Source organism: Hypanus sabinus, chromosome 3 (assembly GCF_030144855.1).
Source record: "Hypanus sabinus isolate sHypSab1 chromosome 3, sHypSab1.hap1, whole genome shotgun sequence".
NCBI classification, from domain to species: domain Eukaryota; kingdom Metazoa; phylum Chordata; class Chondrichthyes; order Myliobatiformes; family Dasyatidae; genus Hypanus; species Hypanus sabinus.
Window position 1 is genome coordinate 120,335,610 of NC_082708.1, and position 17,793 is coordinate 120,353,402.

Genomic DNA, 17,793 nt, shown 5'->3' on the forward strand with positions numbered 1-17,793 from the left:
GTCTCAGGTTAACACAGAAGTTTAGATTTTCTTGCATTATATGAAAATAGACTTTCAAAGTGATATATGTTGATGATTCACCTTCCTAAATATGTACGTAGGGTTATTGATTCCTACCTAAATGCTTTTTGGGAGTGACAAGAATCACAAGGTAGAGGCTGGTATTTTCTGTATCTTTGGCTCTCCAAACTAGCCTAGATGGTTTCCATAAAGATGAGGCATATGGGCAGTCGGTAGGATTATAGTTTATTCAAATGCTGCACCTGTTCTGGTTTATCAGTTGAAATGGTAAGTTCATATCTAAATGCACATTCAGCAGCTGGAAGGAACCTATCTGAAGGGATTACAGATCTCTTCTGCCCCTCTCCAGCTTGAAAATATCTTTTCTATAAAATAAACCAAAACTGTACGCAATACTCCCAAGTGCAACCTCACCAATGACGTGTACCTGCAACATCATGCCCCTACTCTCAAGTTCAATGTCCCAAGGCCAGCATGCTAAACCCCTTCTTCTCCACCCTGCCTACTCGTGTGGCTGCTTTCAGCAAACTGTGCACTTGTACTGCCAGCTTGCTCTCTTCCACGACACTTGCCGGTGCCCTGCCAATCATTATATAGGGCCTACCTTTACTTAAATGTCCAAAATGTATCCCTTCATACTTATCTTTGAAAGCCATTTGCCATTGTAATGATGCTGAATTAGTGAAGCAGGCTACAATGATCTGATCCTGCTGCTGTGCATTTTTGCCTTGCTAGTGTGATGAAATGGGACTGAGGCTTGGGCCTTCTCTTACTGCTCCAGGATGGGGACTCTGGTTTGGAATGCTGTTGACTTGCTTCTGTTGTTTGCACAGTGTGTGTTTTTCTTTCTCTCTCTTTCTCTGTGGTTTCTTGGACTTTGGTTTTTGGTCTTTTTTTTAAATGGGTTAGTCAGGTTTCTTGCTTTGTGGCTGCCTGTAAGCAGACAGACAAATTTGAAGGTGTATAATTTATACATACTTGGAGAGTAAATAGGATTTGAATCTTTGAATCTTTATCTCAATTACCTCTTCAAAAAAACTCAAAAAGATGTGTCAGTCATGACCTCCCACACAATGCTGATTATTCTTGATCAGGGCTTGACTATGCAAGTCATGGCAGATCTTGTCCTTCAGAATTCCTTCCAGTAACTTCCCTACAACTGAAGTCAGGGTCACTGCCCTGTAGTTTCCTGGCCTGACCTTGCTATCCTTTTTGAACAATGGAACAACATTAGCCACCCTTCACTCTTCTAGAAAACCGCCAGCAGCTAATGAAACAAATATTTCTACAAGGGCCTCGATGATTTCTTTCCAGGCCTCCCATAAGGTCTGGTGGGGGCTCTTGTTCAGGCCTGGGTGCAAACACCCACTTCCTCATAACGTGTATATGATTCAAGACCTTACTACTTATTACCTTATTATTTTGGCATCCATGATATACTCCTTAGTAAACATTGAGGGGAAAATAGACTCAAAAATCTCAGCCATCTCCTGTGACTCCACATATAGGTAGGCATTGTGGTCTTTAAGAGGACCTAGGCTTTTCCTAGTCTCCCTTTTACTGTTATTGTAACTGAAAGACATCTTGCAATTATCTTTAACCCTGCCTGCTAAAGCCAGTTCATGGCTTCATTTTGCTTTCCTGATTTTCCTCTTAAGCCTGCTCTTAAAATTCTTATATTCGTCAATGGATTCATTTATATCTAATTGTCTAAAATAAATATGTATGCTTTTTCCTGACCAGAGCCTCTTTCTTTTGTCAGCCAGGTTCCCTGAACCTGGTATGTCTACTCTTCGCCCTATCCCTTACAAGAACATGCTGCCCCTGAACTCTTGATATGACCCTTTTCAAAGCCTGCCACTTGCTAAGTATTCCTTTGACCCCAGCTAGATCCTGCCTAAAGCCCTCAAAATTGGCCCTGCTCTAGTTCAAGAGTGTAAACTCTGGACTTGTTCTGTCTTTTTCCATAAATATTTAAAAGATAATGGAATTGTGGTCACTGGACCTAAAGTGCTCCCCAGTGCAACTTCAGTTACTTGGCTCACCTCGGTCTTTAAGAGGAGGTCCAGTATTGCTCCTTCCTGTATACATTCTTCTATATATTGTGCGATAAAACCATTTTGGATGCTATTCCCAAATTCTGCTCCATCCAGGCCCTTTGCACTCTGGGTAGCCCAGTCAATACTGGAAAAAATGAAGTCTCCTACTGCTATTTTCACAGCTACCTGCAATTTCTGCTCCAGTTCCTGCTATCTGTTGTTTGGTGGGGTGGGGGTTGGTCTGCAATATAGGCCTTCCCTAAGAATATCCTCCCCAAACACTGATGTTATGTCCTCCTTTATCAAAAAGGCAACACCCTTCCTCCACTCCTGGACATGAGAGATCCTGTTGGACATCTTGAATAACACACACAAAATGCTGGAAGAACTCAGGAGGCCAGGTAGCATCTACAGAGAGTAGTAATCAGTTGACATTTCAGCTGGCGATGAAGCGTTCAGATGAAGGATCTCAACTGTGTATTCCTCTTCAGCCTGACCTGCTGAATTCCTTCAGCATGTTGTGTGCATTACTTCTGTGGTCCCAGAACATTGAGCTGCCAATCCTGTCCTTCTGTCAGCATGTATCTGTAATGGCCAAAATACCCTAGTCTCTAGAGGTGATCCACACACTCAGTTTGTTCTTCTTATCTGTTGAACTCTATGCATTGGAAATGATGCAGTTTAGATCAGTGGTCCTATTTAGTGTTTTATTGTAAACGTGGCAATCTGATTGCTGGGCTTACATGCCATGGTTGCTGTATGTACCCCATCTCTTCACTGACCTCACTCTCTTGAATCCCATCCTTCTACCAATTTTGTCTAAACTATCCCTGGTGGCAAAAGCAAACTTCCCCACAAGAATATTGATCCCTCTGCTTCAAATGTCCAGGTTGCCTCTACAATAGAAGAGATCCCAGAGGTTCATGAACCTGAATCCCTGTCTCCTGCACAGCTCCTCAGCCAAGCGTTCATCTACCTTGACTTTCTATTGCTGGACTCATTAGCACATGGCATTGGGAGTAATCCAGTGATCACCACTTTTGAGGTCCTCTATTTTAATTTCTTACCTTTCTAGCCATACTCATCCTGCAGGACCTCATCCCTTGTTCTGCCTATGTCATTTCCACCAATGTGTACAACATCCTCTGACTGTTTGCTGCACTCCCTGAGAATTTTCAGCCACCTTTCTGAGAGATCCCTGACCTTGGGACCATCCTGGAATCTATTCCGCGGCTACAGAATCTCCTTTCTCTTTCCTTCACTATTGAGCCTCCTATCACCTCATTTCCCCCTGTGGCTTGTTGCCAGTCACACTGTCTGAGACCCAACTACTGCTGTTAGGTCCTGAAAGAATATCCTGCCCAGCAGTATACAAAGAGACAATGCACAAAAAATGCTGGTGGAACACAGCAGGCCAGGCAGCATCTATAAGGAGAAGCACTGCAGATTTCCTGGTGTTTGCTATACAAAGAGACATATCACCTATCTTCTTCTTTCTACTACTATGATACAATGCTTTCTTGAGCTGGTTCCATTTGAAGGCATCAAGAAGAAGTGTTGTGTCATGGCATTTTGCTGGTTTCAAGGTGATTGCTGACTGGAGTATGAGCATGCACCATGTAGAGAACAAGATGAGAAGTCAGAGAAGGCCTCTCAGCTGGAGATCAGATCTATCTAGAGTGTTCCGTGATAGAATGACAGATCAGTGAGTAATAATTTGAGGTAAATCTGGAGCCTTCCTCATGTAATCTAGCTCCTCCTATCACCATGACTTCAGAGTGGACTAAGGCCATTGGCATTTACAGCCAAGATGACAAAAACTATGTTTTTGGTTTATGTACCCTGCTCTTTCTGGGCTGGAATTAAAAAAATATTGTAAATCCGTTTTCTTAACTATATTTGCAAGCTGAGAGGTTACAGATGGTCAGCTTCCATTTCATGCTCACTTGCACAACCCAGCAGGCAGAGCACATCGCTTTGCTAAAATAGCACACTTCCCCATGGAGCATGGGCTGTTGCACAGATATTCTGTGAGCGGAGCCTGTAAATTATGTCATGTACTGGAACTGAGGGATTCCATTTGAGCTGGTTTGTGACCATAGTTGATAAATCATTGCAACAACCACAACGTCTGTTCTCTTATCATTCAGCGGCCCCCAATGCATCTGTGCCAGCTGGGTAAACCAAAAAGTGGCTGGAGGGATGGCAGTGGTCATCTACAGACAGCATGGGTGATAATTTTGTTACATGATCCATTCACACGTGGTCAACATTCATCAAAGGAGCTGACCATTGAACTAATGGACTAAACCATGTTGACTATTGCCAATAGTTCCAATTGGTACCAGTAGTACTAATCTGTTGAAAAAAAGGCAAGTCCCAGACTGGTGAGCTGATTTAGCAAATATTAAGTGAAATAAATTAAAGAGAATTCAGTAAGGTTTACATTTATCTTCCACTCCAAGGTTATTTTTAAGTATTCTCTTTGAAAAAGAATACACAAATAAGAAATGGAGATATGATATGGCTGGAATCTGTGATGCCATTCCTTCAATTAACAGCACCACACCACTCTTCCGTCAGTCACAGGCTCAGCACTACACATTCAATACCTACTTCCAGTTTAAAACTGCACTAAATATAGTATAAGCAATCATTAGTTATTCCTCCTTCCATTAGCAATTAAAATCCAACTATTTGGCATCAAAGAAAATCTAATTTCAAATTTAATTTTTACTGCAAGTGGCTAGAAGAATCATATTAATGACTTACGTTCTCAATATATTTTCAAGAGCATGGAAGACAGAGCAGATCCTCTTAGTTTTCATATAAAATACTCAGATTTCTGAACAAGCTGTTTAACCTTCAAAAGTTGTTTTCAGGAGTCCATCTGTGTTTCAGAATTATTGGGAGTTATACAGTTTACTAAATCCTGGAGGTCAACAGAGCTGGGCGGGCCAAGTAATTAAAAGCTACCCCTGTTGTTCAAGCAGTTGAGAGGAGAGGGAAAACCTGAAGCCTGATACCTTTTGGAAAGGATGGAGATTGGAAATGTGGAAGGGAAGAGGTCTTACAGACTGGGCTAGAGACTGGGTGAGAATTTAGTCTGATAGTGCATTTGTAGGGATGTCTGATGTCAAATGCAATGTGGGTGACAGAATTTAATACCCCCTGATGTTGCAATCAACTGTATGTAAGTCAGACCAGTGAATAGCTCTTCGGTGTAAATCCCTTCAAAGACTTCCAAGGAAATCCACTTAAATTCCAGATTTTACAATTACTTATCTATTCTATATAAATAAATCTCTTCAGAGTGACGTTGCAGTCATGGGTCAGATAATGTTAAGTAACAAAAGTCTATTTATTGCAACTGACCTTGAGGACATTTACTGAATTTTCAGTGAAAAAGGACATCCTTAACAGATTTTGGTTATGAAGCTATTTCTAGTAATGGCTCCTGGCTATTAATGATGCTAGGATTTTGCCACCATTGAATTAGAAGCTTTACACACAGCAATATTTCAATGTGCTTTGTCTGACTGGTCTTGTCAATCATGAGAAAATTCCTGGAAGCTGTAAGCATGGATTATCTGTAGGGTCTGATACTGATATGTACTGGTGTGTTTTGTGATTTGTTTATGCGTACATACTCCGTGGAGTTGCCTTCTCCTCCATGTTAATTCATATAGATGGAGCAATAGCCCTCAGCTCAGTCTGCAGATGGAATCAAATTGGGCATATTGCTGATAATTTAAAAACAAAGGATGACAATGGTAATGGGTTAATTATAGACCTCCAAAAAGCAGGATTTAGGGGAACAAATTTGTAGTGAGATAGCAGATAGTTGCAAGAAATACAGGGTTGTGATAGTAGGTGATTTTTACTTTCCACATACTGACTGGGACTCCCATACTGTAAAATGATTGATTAGAATAGAGTTTGTTAAGTGTGTTCAAGAGAGTTTCCTTAATCAATATGTAGAAGTACCAATTAGAGAGAGTACAATACTGGATCTCCTCTTAGGGAATGAGACAGGGCAGGTGATAGATATGTGTGTAGAGGAATACTTAGCATCTAATGATCATATTGCCACAAGTTTCTCGATACTTATGGGATTGGATAGAACTGGTTCTTGGGTTGAGATTCTAAAGTGGAGTAAGGCCAATTTTGATGGCATCAGAAGGACAGGCATGGATAGGGATAGGTTATAATCCAGCAAAGGGATGCTTGGTAAGAGGGAGGCTTTCAAAACTGAAATATTGAGAGTATAGAATATGTGTGTTCCTGTTTGTATAAAAGGCAAGACTATCAGATTTATGGAGTCTTGTTTATCAAGGGATATCAAGACCTGGTAAAGAAAAAGGTGGCACATATCAGATATAGGCAGTTTGGATCAAATGATGCTTTTGAGGAATACAAGAAATGCAGAAAGACACTTAAGAAAAACCAGCAGGGCTGAAAGAGGACTTGAAGTTGTTCTGGCAGACAAGGTGAATAAGAACCCCTAGGGTTTCTTAGGGTATATTAAGAGCTCAAGGATACAAGGGACACAATTGTAGATCAGTGTGGTCATCTGTGCAAGGAACTGAAGGAGCTGGTGGAAATCTTAAATGATTATTTTGCATCTGTATTTACTCAGAAGAAATACAGAGACTATAGAACTGAGGCAAGAGATTAGTGGGGTCATGGACTGAATCTGAATTACAGAAGAGGAGGCTCTGGCTGTTCTGTTAGGATGGATAACAAGATGTCCCTGAGGACCTTGTGCAATGCTCATAGAATTTGCAAGGGCCTTGGTAGAGATGTTTAAAATGTCCTTGGCCACAGATGAGTGCCAGAGGACTGGAGTATATTTAAATTTGCTCAATTGGTCAAAAAGGCCATAAAAATAAGTTGGAAAATTATAGGCTATTAAGGCTGATGTTGGTCATGGGTAAGTTATTGGAAGGTTTTCTAAGGGACAGGATATGTAACATTTGAATAGACAGACCCTGATTTTGGATAGTCAACATGACTTTGTGCATGGTAGATATGCCTAATCAATCTGTTGGAGCTTTTCAAGGAGGTTACCAAGAATGTTGATGAAGGAAAAGTGGTGGATGTTGTCTACATGGACTTTAGCAAAGCCTTTGACAAATTCCTGCATGGGAGGCTGGCCCAGAAGATTAAGTTCCTCTGTCACGAGTGTCTTTATAAAGTCCATGACAACTGTGGCATATTCATTCAGGTGCTCTGTAGAACTCCTGAATGTGGCTCAGTCCACCAACCCGAAGCAGTCCAATAGCTATTCCTCAGTCAGCAGTACTTTGCTCTTTTGTCTCTGAGATCTGCTCTGTCCTGCCACCTCACCAACTTTAACAAAGACCTCGGGTCAATATTTCAGATCTAATTCTTTTGACACCTCTATCTTTAAACCTTAATCCTGCTTCCTTCTTGCACTGACCCTACTGACATGAGGAGTGCAGTAACACTGGGAAAGGAGCAGGGTCACTGTACTGTAGATAACCAAATTTATTTTTTAAATTGACCCCTCTCTCCACTTTCTGTCAGTTGCAGCAGTTAAATTCTGATCCAATTAATTCATCAGGAATATTGAGCACCCTGGGGATAGTTTCACTGGAAAATGGTGATCAGAAAGATAAGCAGTTGTAAAATTATATAAATGAGCATTAGATGAAAATAAATTCTTTTCATGTCATTACATCCAGAATAAACAGTCAAAAATGCAAGGCGCCTTTGTTAAAAACCAGACGAAGACTACAGTTGCCATGTACAGGATGTAGGAAATCTCAACCAAACAAGATTTCCTGCAAGTTGTCCTAACCATTGCAATTCCTGCTACTGTGAAAATGGTGGTACTGAGCAGACAGGGTGCTTGCTGTACTGAGCAGCTGGCTTCAGTGGAAGCCGGTGATTGGGGCTTGAGTGGTGCATGAATAACAACTGAAGGGGATGGTATATGACAGGGAAAGTGAATGTCAATGACACGGAAATTATTTTTATCTTTGGCAAACGGGGCAAAATATTCTTTACGTTGCATGATTAAATTACGCACACCTAATCACTTGTATTCAGATCGTAAGACTATACTTGAATTGTCAGCTTTTGTGGTGCATCAGCTTCAGAGTCTCCTGAGTATTTCTGCTTGATGAATATGTAGTGTCATATGAAACAGTTATTTTAGAACTTGGAAAAAATATAAATCACAATTCTAGAAAACAACGCAGAGGGAATTTCTCGTGAATTTATCATTCGTGATTTGTATTAACTTAAAACCTACTTTTTGCTATTACATACTGAATTAATGTAACTAATGCTGTGTATGTTTATGCATCAATACTTATTTTCAGAGACTCCCAAGTAAACATTGCTACAAATACCGTCAACAGTTTGGCCACACTTTTTAAGTTATAAATGTAGTAATATTATTACGTGACAGAAAACTTAGGACTTGGTGAAGAAAACGATTACTGCATTCTGTAAAGTAAGGGAAGTCAACATCTGTTGAAGAAAATTCGTATACAATCAATTTAATTTTTTTCTGAGTTTTCAGATGGGGTTGATGGGGTAAAGCAGTGTGGCGTACATGGGTTTTCAGAGGCATGTGATACGGTGACACACAGCAGACATATCAGCAAAGTTGAACCATTTAGCATAATGGGGGCATTGATAGCATGAATATGAAAGTAGCAGTCAGGGTTATGGTAAATGTTATTTTCCAGACTGGAGGAATTAGTGTTCAGGTCATTTGTATTTTCAAAGTATATTAATGACCTAGATTCAGTAGTTGCAACCCACAGTTTATAAATTTGCACCTTACCTAACTTACCATTATTGTGAACTGTGAAAAGATTACAGCAGAATTTGAACAGACTGGTGGAATGACCAAACATATGGCAAATTAAGTTTAATGCAGCAAAGTGCGAAATGAACCATTTCACATCAGAGGTATGAGGAAAGGCGTAAGATTTAGGCTACTGACCTAAGAGTATGCAGAAACAGAGGGACTGATGCTTATCTGTGCACAGATCATTAAAGTGGCAAAACCAAGCTAATTAGGATTATTTACAATTCTGGTCTTTATCAATAGAGCAAATTCAAATACATGGATATATTTTTTATATATAAAACACTGATCTTACCTCAACCAGAGTATTACATTCATTTCTAATTACCATATTATTGGAAGGATCTAAAGACATTAGAGAAGGTCTGGAATGGGAATGGTTTGTGGATGAGAGACAAAAGTGTAAGGTTAAATTGGGGAGCCAAGGACTCTCGAGAGAGGCTGAGGAGAAACTTATAAAACATAAAACATGGTCTATGTGGATTGATTAACAATTAGATTTCACAGGTATAAAATAAGGTGGAAAAGAATTAAGTGTTACGTGGAGAGAGTTCTTTCTATGCTGTGTTTGTTGGTTTCTGGGATGCACTGCCGGCCAGTGTGGAGGAGACAGGTACTTTGGGGGGAGTGATTGGATAAATATTTGGTGAAGAAAAATAAAAGCAAGAAAATGGAGTAAAGGTCATGGGTGGAACTAGAGTGTTGTTCTGGTAGAGAGTTAGCATGGACATGATGAGCTGAATGTGCTGTCAGGATTCTTTGAAAACAACCCATTATAATGTATTTTCATCATTGTTATTTGTGGCCTATAGACAACATTTCTTGATTATAAGAGTATAAATGTTTTATAGCTTAGAATGTAGAAGATTGTATTAGTATAAGTACACCTACGTTTCTTTGAATTGAAAACATCATAATCTATATTTTATCAGTTGTGCTGAATGTCTAGTCTCACAATGAATGGATACTTTAAAAATAAAATAAAAAATACAGCTCTAATTAAACTAAAGATGTGAGTAAAATGTTTTCTTATTTTAAACAGGTGAAAGCTATGTCTGTGCATCCAATGAGCCATTCCGTAAAGTTGACTACTCCAAAAATGTCAATCCAAATTGGTCTGTTAACATCAAGACTGGAACGTCTCGCTCTCTGTCTTCACTAACAACAAGAGGTGAAGGAAAAGAGACCAAGGATTTTATCAGGCCTAAACTGGTGACGGTTATCCGCAGTGGTGTAAAACCTCGCAAAGCAGTAAGGATACTTCTAAACAAGAAGACAGCACATTCATTTGACCAAGTTTTAAATGACATCACAGATGCTATAAAGTTAGACTCTGGTGCAGTCAGAAGGCTCTACACACTTGATGGAAAGCAGGTAGGAAACAATGCCACCTCTGATCAAAGATCTTGTTTATATAATCTTTATCATAGAGAATAAGGTCGAAACTTGACTAGTACATGGCTTGCATTTTGTGATAATTTTGATGATGCAGTAACGACCTTCCCACTACTAAGATGTCTGTGAAGGTCAGAAAATCAGACATTCATGAGGTATGTCTGTACACAGAGGCAATGTTTACACAAAAGCAGGCGTACAAATTTTCTGGATTGGAATATTGCCATTCTTTTAATTCGGCCCTGCTTTGTTTTGTAATGCCAAAATATAAAATTAATTGCAAGAAAAAGATGGGAACCCAGGAGAACGTGTCGTAGTTCATTTTTACTTTAAGCAAGGCGTGCAAGTATGGCATGTCAGTGTGACGGTGTACGGCATTTACATATAACCTGCAATGCATTATGTAAGCAACAAACAATGCTTAATTGAACAATATATTTATAATGTTACTCAAATATTACTGTAATATTAAATACACAACAGGCTCCATGCTTGAATTTCTGTGATAAACATTCCATATAAAAGGTGAATTTACAGCATGAGCTCAGCTCTTGAGGGATTCTTTGAATTGAAGTTAATGTAGAATTGTGGATTAAACAACAAACTGATTTTTTTTTAAAACCGTGATTTTTAGTTTCAGAGCTTTATGTTGTTGCAGTGTCTGTAGGGGTGTGAATATAGGTTAGACATTTTCCTGGAGATCTAGTCATGTGACATCTGATCACATGGCCATTGATAATGTGGGATCACAAGATATTTAGTCATATTCTGTGAATTGCATGAACTGCACAAATATGGGACATTTCTTTTGAGTTGCAGTATGTGGAAGGTCAACTACACTTTCCTGTATTGAGACACTGACTGTACAAGTAGCTTCTTTTACTTAGAAATGTTATGTTGCAGTGACCAAAGCTGCTCTGACTTTTCAGAGGCTCTAAGAGAAGATTCTCCTTTTAAAATGTTGGGAAACTTCTCAAGTCTATTTGATCCCAGTGTGGCTAAACCATCTGTTTGGGTCATAGAAACATAGAAAACCTACAGGCCCTTCGGCCCACAAATTTGTGCCATACATGTCCCTACCTTAGAAATTACTAGGCTTACCCATGGCCCTCTAGTTTTTTAAGCTCCATGTACCTATCCAAAAGTCTCTTATAAGACCCTATCATATCCACCTCCACCACCGTTGCTAGCAGCCCATTCCACGCACTCACCACTCTCTGAGTAAAAAAACTTACCCCGACATCTCCCCTGTACCTGCTCCCCAGCACCTTAAACCCGTGTCCTCTTGTGGCAATCATTTAAGCCCTGGGAAAAAGCCTCTGACTACTCACACGATCAATGCCTCTCATCATCTTGTGCACCTCTATCAGGTCACCTCTCATCCTCCTTCGCTCCAAGGAGAAAAGGCCGAGTTCACTCAACCTATTCCCATAAGGCATGCTCCCCAATTCAGGCAACGTCCTTGTAAAGAACCAGCATGATCTGATACCAATGGCCTCAGGGTACAGGAGCTGGATTTCTCCCTTTGCCAACAGTCTTGATCAGGAGTTCAGGACTTATTAATTTCATTAGGGGGTTGCTAGACATTGGAATAGATGACATAATTACTTAATAATTACTTTCCTTTTAGTTTAGTCTTAATTCATTTTATAACCATTACTTTTTTTGTTTTTAATTAATCAGTTCTGTTTTAATGGGCCATGAATCTCCAGCTATCAGTGATGTTTATAAAATTCTATAATTATATAATGTTACACACAATAAGTGGTTGACGGTCATTGTGGACTCAATGGGCCAAATTAACTGTTCCTGTGCTCTAGGTCTCTGACACTATCACTCGATGAGAAAATACAGGACCATTAAGTAAGCCAACTAGCATTTGTGAAAAAAGAAACTGATGTATCATTTCAGATCAAAGTACCTTCACCAGAACTGGAAAAAAGAGAAAGCAAATTAGTTTTAGCTAGCAGAGTTGGTAGGTGGGGGAGGGAATTGGATAGGGTTTGGCCAGAGACTCTGTAACATCATCTGGTAGATGGGTTAATGAGGCAGTTAGAGAGGGAAAAATGAAAAAAAAACACTCTGAAAGAGAGTGAAAAGCATGAGTGTATATTGCTGACAAATTGCAATAGCTTAGACTGTGTTAAAAGAGAGAGAAACTGAACCAATATCATAAAAAGATGGCTTTTGGCAGAAGCAGGCCGTTTTGATACAGGGAGTTACCTGAAGGAACAGCATTTAACGTTGAGTCCAAGAGGCTGCAGCTTGCTGAGCATAGGATGAAGTACTTTTCCTGAAGCGAACATTGGGACTTGTTATGATAGTACTGGAGACAAAAGACAGGTGAGAGTGGGAGTTGGATGGAAAACAACAGGGGGTTGAAGTCACCCCTGTGTACCGATTACTGATACTCCAAAGCAGTTACTAAATCTGTATGTAGTTTCTCCAGTGTAGGAAAGAGCATATCCTGAACACTGAATACAGATTATAAGTTTGGAAGAAGTGCAAATGAGTTGCTGCTTCAGTTGAATGGTAGTAAGATGAAGACATTTTATACAGGTTTAAATTGATAGCCTTCACAGGTGGCAAAAACCTGTTAGTAGCTTTGGTTGCCACATATATTGAAGGGTTATAGATTCATACATTATGCAAACAGACCCTTCGGCCCAGCTAGTTCATGCTGACCAATGATGCTCATCGAAGCTAGTCCCAGTTGCCTGTGCTAAACCTTTCTTATCCGTGTACCTGTCTGACTGTGTTTTAAAAGCTGCTAATGTACCTACATCAACCACATCCTAGCATGGTTGGAGCTTCACGTGCAGTAGCTTGAAATGCAGTTGTCATGTGGACCTGACCACTAAACTCTAGAGTTTGGAGACCAGAAGCATATCCAGCCCAGGTCCGTACAGGTATTGTGAGGACTACTGAATGCAGTCCTGGACAGGGAGATCAGATCAATATAAGATGATAAGATATAGGAACAGAATTAGGCCATTTGGCCCATTGAGCCTGCTCTGCCATTTTATCACAGCTGATCCAGTTTTCCTCTCAGCTCCAATCTCCTGCCTTCTTCCTGTATCCCTTCATGCCCTGACCAATCAAGAATCTATCAACCTCTGCCTTAAATATACATAAAGACTTGACCTCCACAGCTGCCTTCACAGGCAAAGAATCCACAGCTTTACCACTCTCTCTAAAGAATTTCCTCCTTATCTCTGTTCTAAAGGACAACACTCTATTCTGAGGCCATGTCCTTTGGCTTAGCCTCTCGTGTCATAGAAAATATCCTCTCCACATCCTCTCTATCAAAGTCTCTCCTTCGAGAGATTTCAATGAGATCACTTCTTATTCTTCTGAATCCTAGTGACTGTGGGCCCAGAGACATCAAATATTCTTCATATGGGAGGCCATTCAATCCTGGAATTGTTTTCATGAACCTCCTTTGAACTCTCTGCAGTTTCAGCACATCTTTTCTAAGGGGCCCAAAACAGCTCTCAGTACTCCAAGAGAGGCCTCACCAGTGCTTTATAAAATCCATTCTGTCTGAAGAATAGAAGGAAGCATTTAATTTGTATCCTTGGAAAGTACTTTATAATATTATTACATTTTGTGATATATTTAGAAACCAGAAAGATGAGGAATGAGCATTTGCCAGATTTGAGGTGTTAAACCTGCAGTTCAGTTGCTCATGATAGGTCAATGTGGCTATGTAGCAACATACATTTTCCATTAGACCATACAACTGTACAGGGTTTTATGGAGCATAATGTGAAACAGTACATTGACAGGAGTAATATACTTAACAGAGAAATATACCTGCTGCTTGTTTCTCATACTAGGGCCACAAATTCATCAGGACATCAAACATGAGTGGAGGCGTTATTGTTAGGATAGTGATAGCCAGTTTGGTTTCAGGGCTCACAAAACATCTGCAGTTATGCACTGGTTAGGGTTAGGATTTATGTGAATACCCCGTGGAAGGTCAGAATCACAGTGAAAGAGCATGATTACCCTTCTGACCTCCTCTGTCTTCAATTATTGGGGCTGCTTTAGGATGACTGGATGGTGGTGATAGGTTCAGTAGTGTCATTACAATAGACAATAGACAATAGGTGCAGAAGTAGACCATTCGGCCCCTCGAGTCTGCACCGCCATTCTGAGATCATGTCTGATCATTCACTATCAATATCCAGTCCCTGCCTTGTCCCCATATCCCTTGATTCCCCTATCCATCAGATATCTATCTAGCTCTTTCTTGAAAGCATCCAGAGAATTGGCCTCCACCGTCTTCCGAGGCAGTGCATTCCACACCTCCACAACTCTCTGGGAGAAGAAGCTCTTCCTCAACTCTGTTTTAAATAACTGACCTCTTATTCTCAATCCATGCCCTCTGGTACTGGACTCTCCCAACATCTGGAACATATTTCCTGCCTCAATCCTATCAAATCCTTTAATTATCTTAAACGTTTCAATCAGATCCCCTCTCAATCTCCTCAATTCCAGCGTGTACAAGCCCAATCTCTCCAATCTCTCTGCGTAAGACAGCCCTGCCATCCCAGGAATCAACCTAGTGAATCTACGCTGCACTTCCTCAATAGCCAGAATGTCCTTCCTTAAACCTGGAGACCAAAACTGTACACAATATTCCAGGTGTGGTCTCAACAGGGCCCTGTACAAATGCAAAAGGACATCCTTGCTCTTGTACTCAATTCCCCTTGTAACAAAGGCCAACATTCCATTTGCCCTCTTCACTGCCTGTTGCACTTGCTCATTCACCTTCATTGACTGGTGAACTAGGACTCCTAGGTCTCTTTGCATTTCTCCCTTACCTAGCTCTACACCGTTCAGGCAATACTCTGCCCTCTTGTTCCTGCTTTCAAAGTGGATAACTTCACATTTATTCACATTGAATGACATCTGCCAAGTATCTGCCCACTCACCCAGCCTATCCAAGTCTCCCTGTATTCTCCTAACGTCCTCTTCGCATGTCACACTGCCACCCAGTTTAGTATCGTCAGCAAACTTGCTGATATAGCTTTCAATGCCCTCATCTAAATCGTTGACATAAATCGTAAAGAGCTGTGGTCCCAATACAGAGCCCTGTGGTACCCCACTAGTCACCTCCAGCCAGTCCGAGAAACACCCTTTCACTGCTACCCTTTGCTTTCTATCTGCCAACCAGTTTTCTATCCATGTTGAAACCCTGCCCCCAATGCCATGAGCTCTGATTTTACTCACCAATCTCCTATGTGGCACCTTATCGAATGCCTTCTGAAAATCTAGGTACACAACATCCACTGGCTTACCCTCATCTAACATCCTTGTTACACCCTCAAAAAACTCCAACAGATTAGTCAAGCATGATTTGCCCTTGGTAAATCCATGCTGGCTCGGCCTAATCCTATTTCTGCCATCAAGATGTGCCACTATTTCGTCCTTAATAATGGACTCAAGCATCTTCCCCACGACTGACGTTAGGCTAACAGGGCGATAGTTCTCTGTTTTCTCCTTCCCTCCCTTCTTGAAAAGTGGAACTGATCCTGAATCTAAGGAACATTGGAAAATGATTACCAATGCGTCCGCAATTTCCTGAGCCACCTCTTTTAGAACCCTCGGATGCAGACCATCTGGACCCGGGGATTTATTAGCCTTCAGTCCTACCAGTCTACTCATCACAGTTTCTTTCCTAATGTCAATCTGTCTCAATTCCTCTGATATCTTATGACCCTGGCCCATCCATACATCAGGGAGATTGCTTGTGTCCTCCCTGGTTAAGACAGGTCTAAAGTACGCATTAAATTCTGTTGCCATTTCCCTGTTTCCCATAACAATTTCTCCCAATTCATTCTTCAAGGGGCCAACATTGTTCTTAACTATCTTCTTTCTCTTCACATAGCTAAAAAAGCTTTTGCTATCCCCTTTTATATTCCTGGCTAGACTGAGCTCATACCTGATTTTTTCTCTCCGTATTGCTTTTTTAGTTAAGATCTGCTGTTCCTTAAAACTTTCCCAATCATCTGTATTCCCACTCATCTTAGCCCTGTCATACTTCTTTTTCTTTAATGCTATACAATCTCTGACTTCCTTTGTCAACCACTGTGGCCCCTTCCCCCTCTTTGAATCCTTCCTTCTCATTGGAATGAACTGCTTTTGCATCTTTTGTATTATGCCCAAGAATATCTGCCACTGCTGATCCATTGTCTTTCCTGCCAGGGCATCCGCCCATTTAATTTTGGCCAGCTCTTCCCTCATGGCTCTGTAGTCTCCTTTATTTAATTGCAACACTGACACCTCTGATCTGCCCTTATCCCTCTCAAATTGTACATCAGTATATCTCGTGTATGGAGAATCAGGATAGAAATTCCAGAAATGCATTGTGATTTTAAGTAAAGATTTGTTTCATTGTGCATAAAGAGATTGCACTGTTCATTAAAATTTCTGGGCATTAATGTCAAATAGACTGTGAAAGCTGAGGTGGTCCTGCAACCACATCTTGTCTGGCCTAGTCTAATCTAAACTGCAGGCCTAAATCAAAAAGCAAAACACTACAGCTACTCAAAATCTAAAATGGAAACACAATTGCTGAAAATACAAATGAGATCAGGCAGCAAATGTGAAGAGAGGAACCAAGTTAGTATTTCAGGCTGATGACATTTCTTTAGAATTTGAATAGTGTTAAACTTGAAGGAATGAAGGGATGGAAAGAACAAAGAGAATGTCTGTGACAGGATGACTAACAAAAGGTGGATAATTTTTCATTGGCATCCCCTATAAGAGGGTTTGAAAATTTGTTTGAGGCCCCTAGTTGGCCTGGAAGATGTGTAAGTAGAGGGAGGACAGAGCAGGAAGAAAAAGCTGCTGAAACAGCAGAACACAGACCATGGCAGTTGCTGGAAATTTGAAGAAAAGGAGAATGTACAGAAAGCTCAAAAGCTCAGGCAGCTTCTGTGAAGAGAGAACAACTGCAGGATGTTAGGACTACCCAGTGGTTGAAAAACAGAAAATGGAACTGCCTTTGTTAACTGAAGAGTAGGTGTGAGGGTCTGCCATTCATGCAAAATGTTACTTCCTGCATTATGGATTTTTATTTTCAGAAATAACCTTTGACCTGTAAGCTTATTAATATAAATCTAAGTGTGCTACAACCAAGGGTTTTCCTTTATCTACATCATGTTCCTTCTTCAGAGAACTCCAATAAATTGGTCAAACAGAATTTCCTCTTCGCAAAAGTAAGTTGACTCAGCTTGACTACCAAGGTCTCCAGTGAATTTGTAGGATTGTATTTAAAACTCTATATTGCTTATATCAAGACCAGTTAGAATTTGCCGGTCTTAACATAGGCAAATCAAATACCAGTTTTTGACTCACACATGTACAAAATGTAGATAATACTTGGAAATATTGCCTATATTAAATTTTATGAGTCAATGTTTAGGAAGTTATTAAGTTGTGAAATGTATGTCATAAAGCAAACATGTATGGTTAAATGGA

At 40.3% G+C, this 17,793-nt stretch overlaps 1 protein-coding gene across 2 annotated transcripts in view; it reads left to right on the plus strand.

Annotated features, from left to right (window-relative positions):
- dclk2a (doublecortin-like kinase 2a) overlaps positions 1–17,793 on the plus strand; it is a 337,808-nt gene that overhangs the window by 40,848 nt on the left and 279,167 nt on the right. For both annotated transcript variants that reach the window (XM_059963368.1, XM_059963367.1), the window contains exon 2: positions 9,950–10,281. In XM_059963368.1, the coding sequence (XP_059819351.1) occupies positions 9,950–10,281 (332 nt within the window). The remainder of the gene's footprint in view (positions 1–9,949; positions 10,282–17,793) is intronic.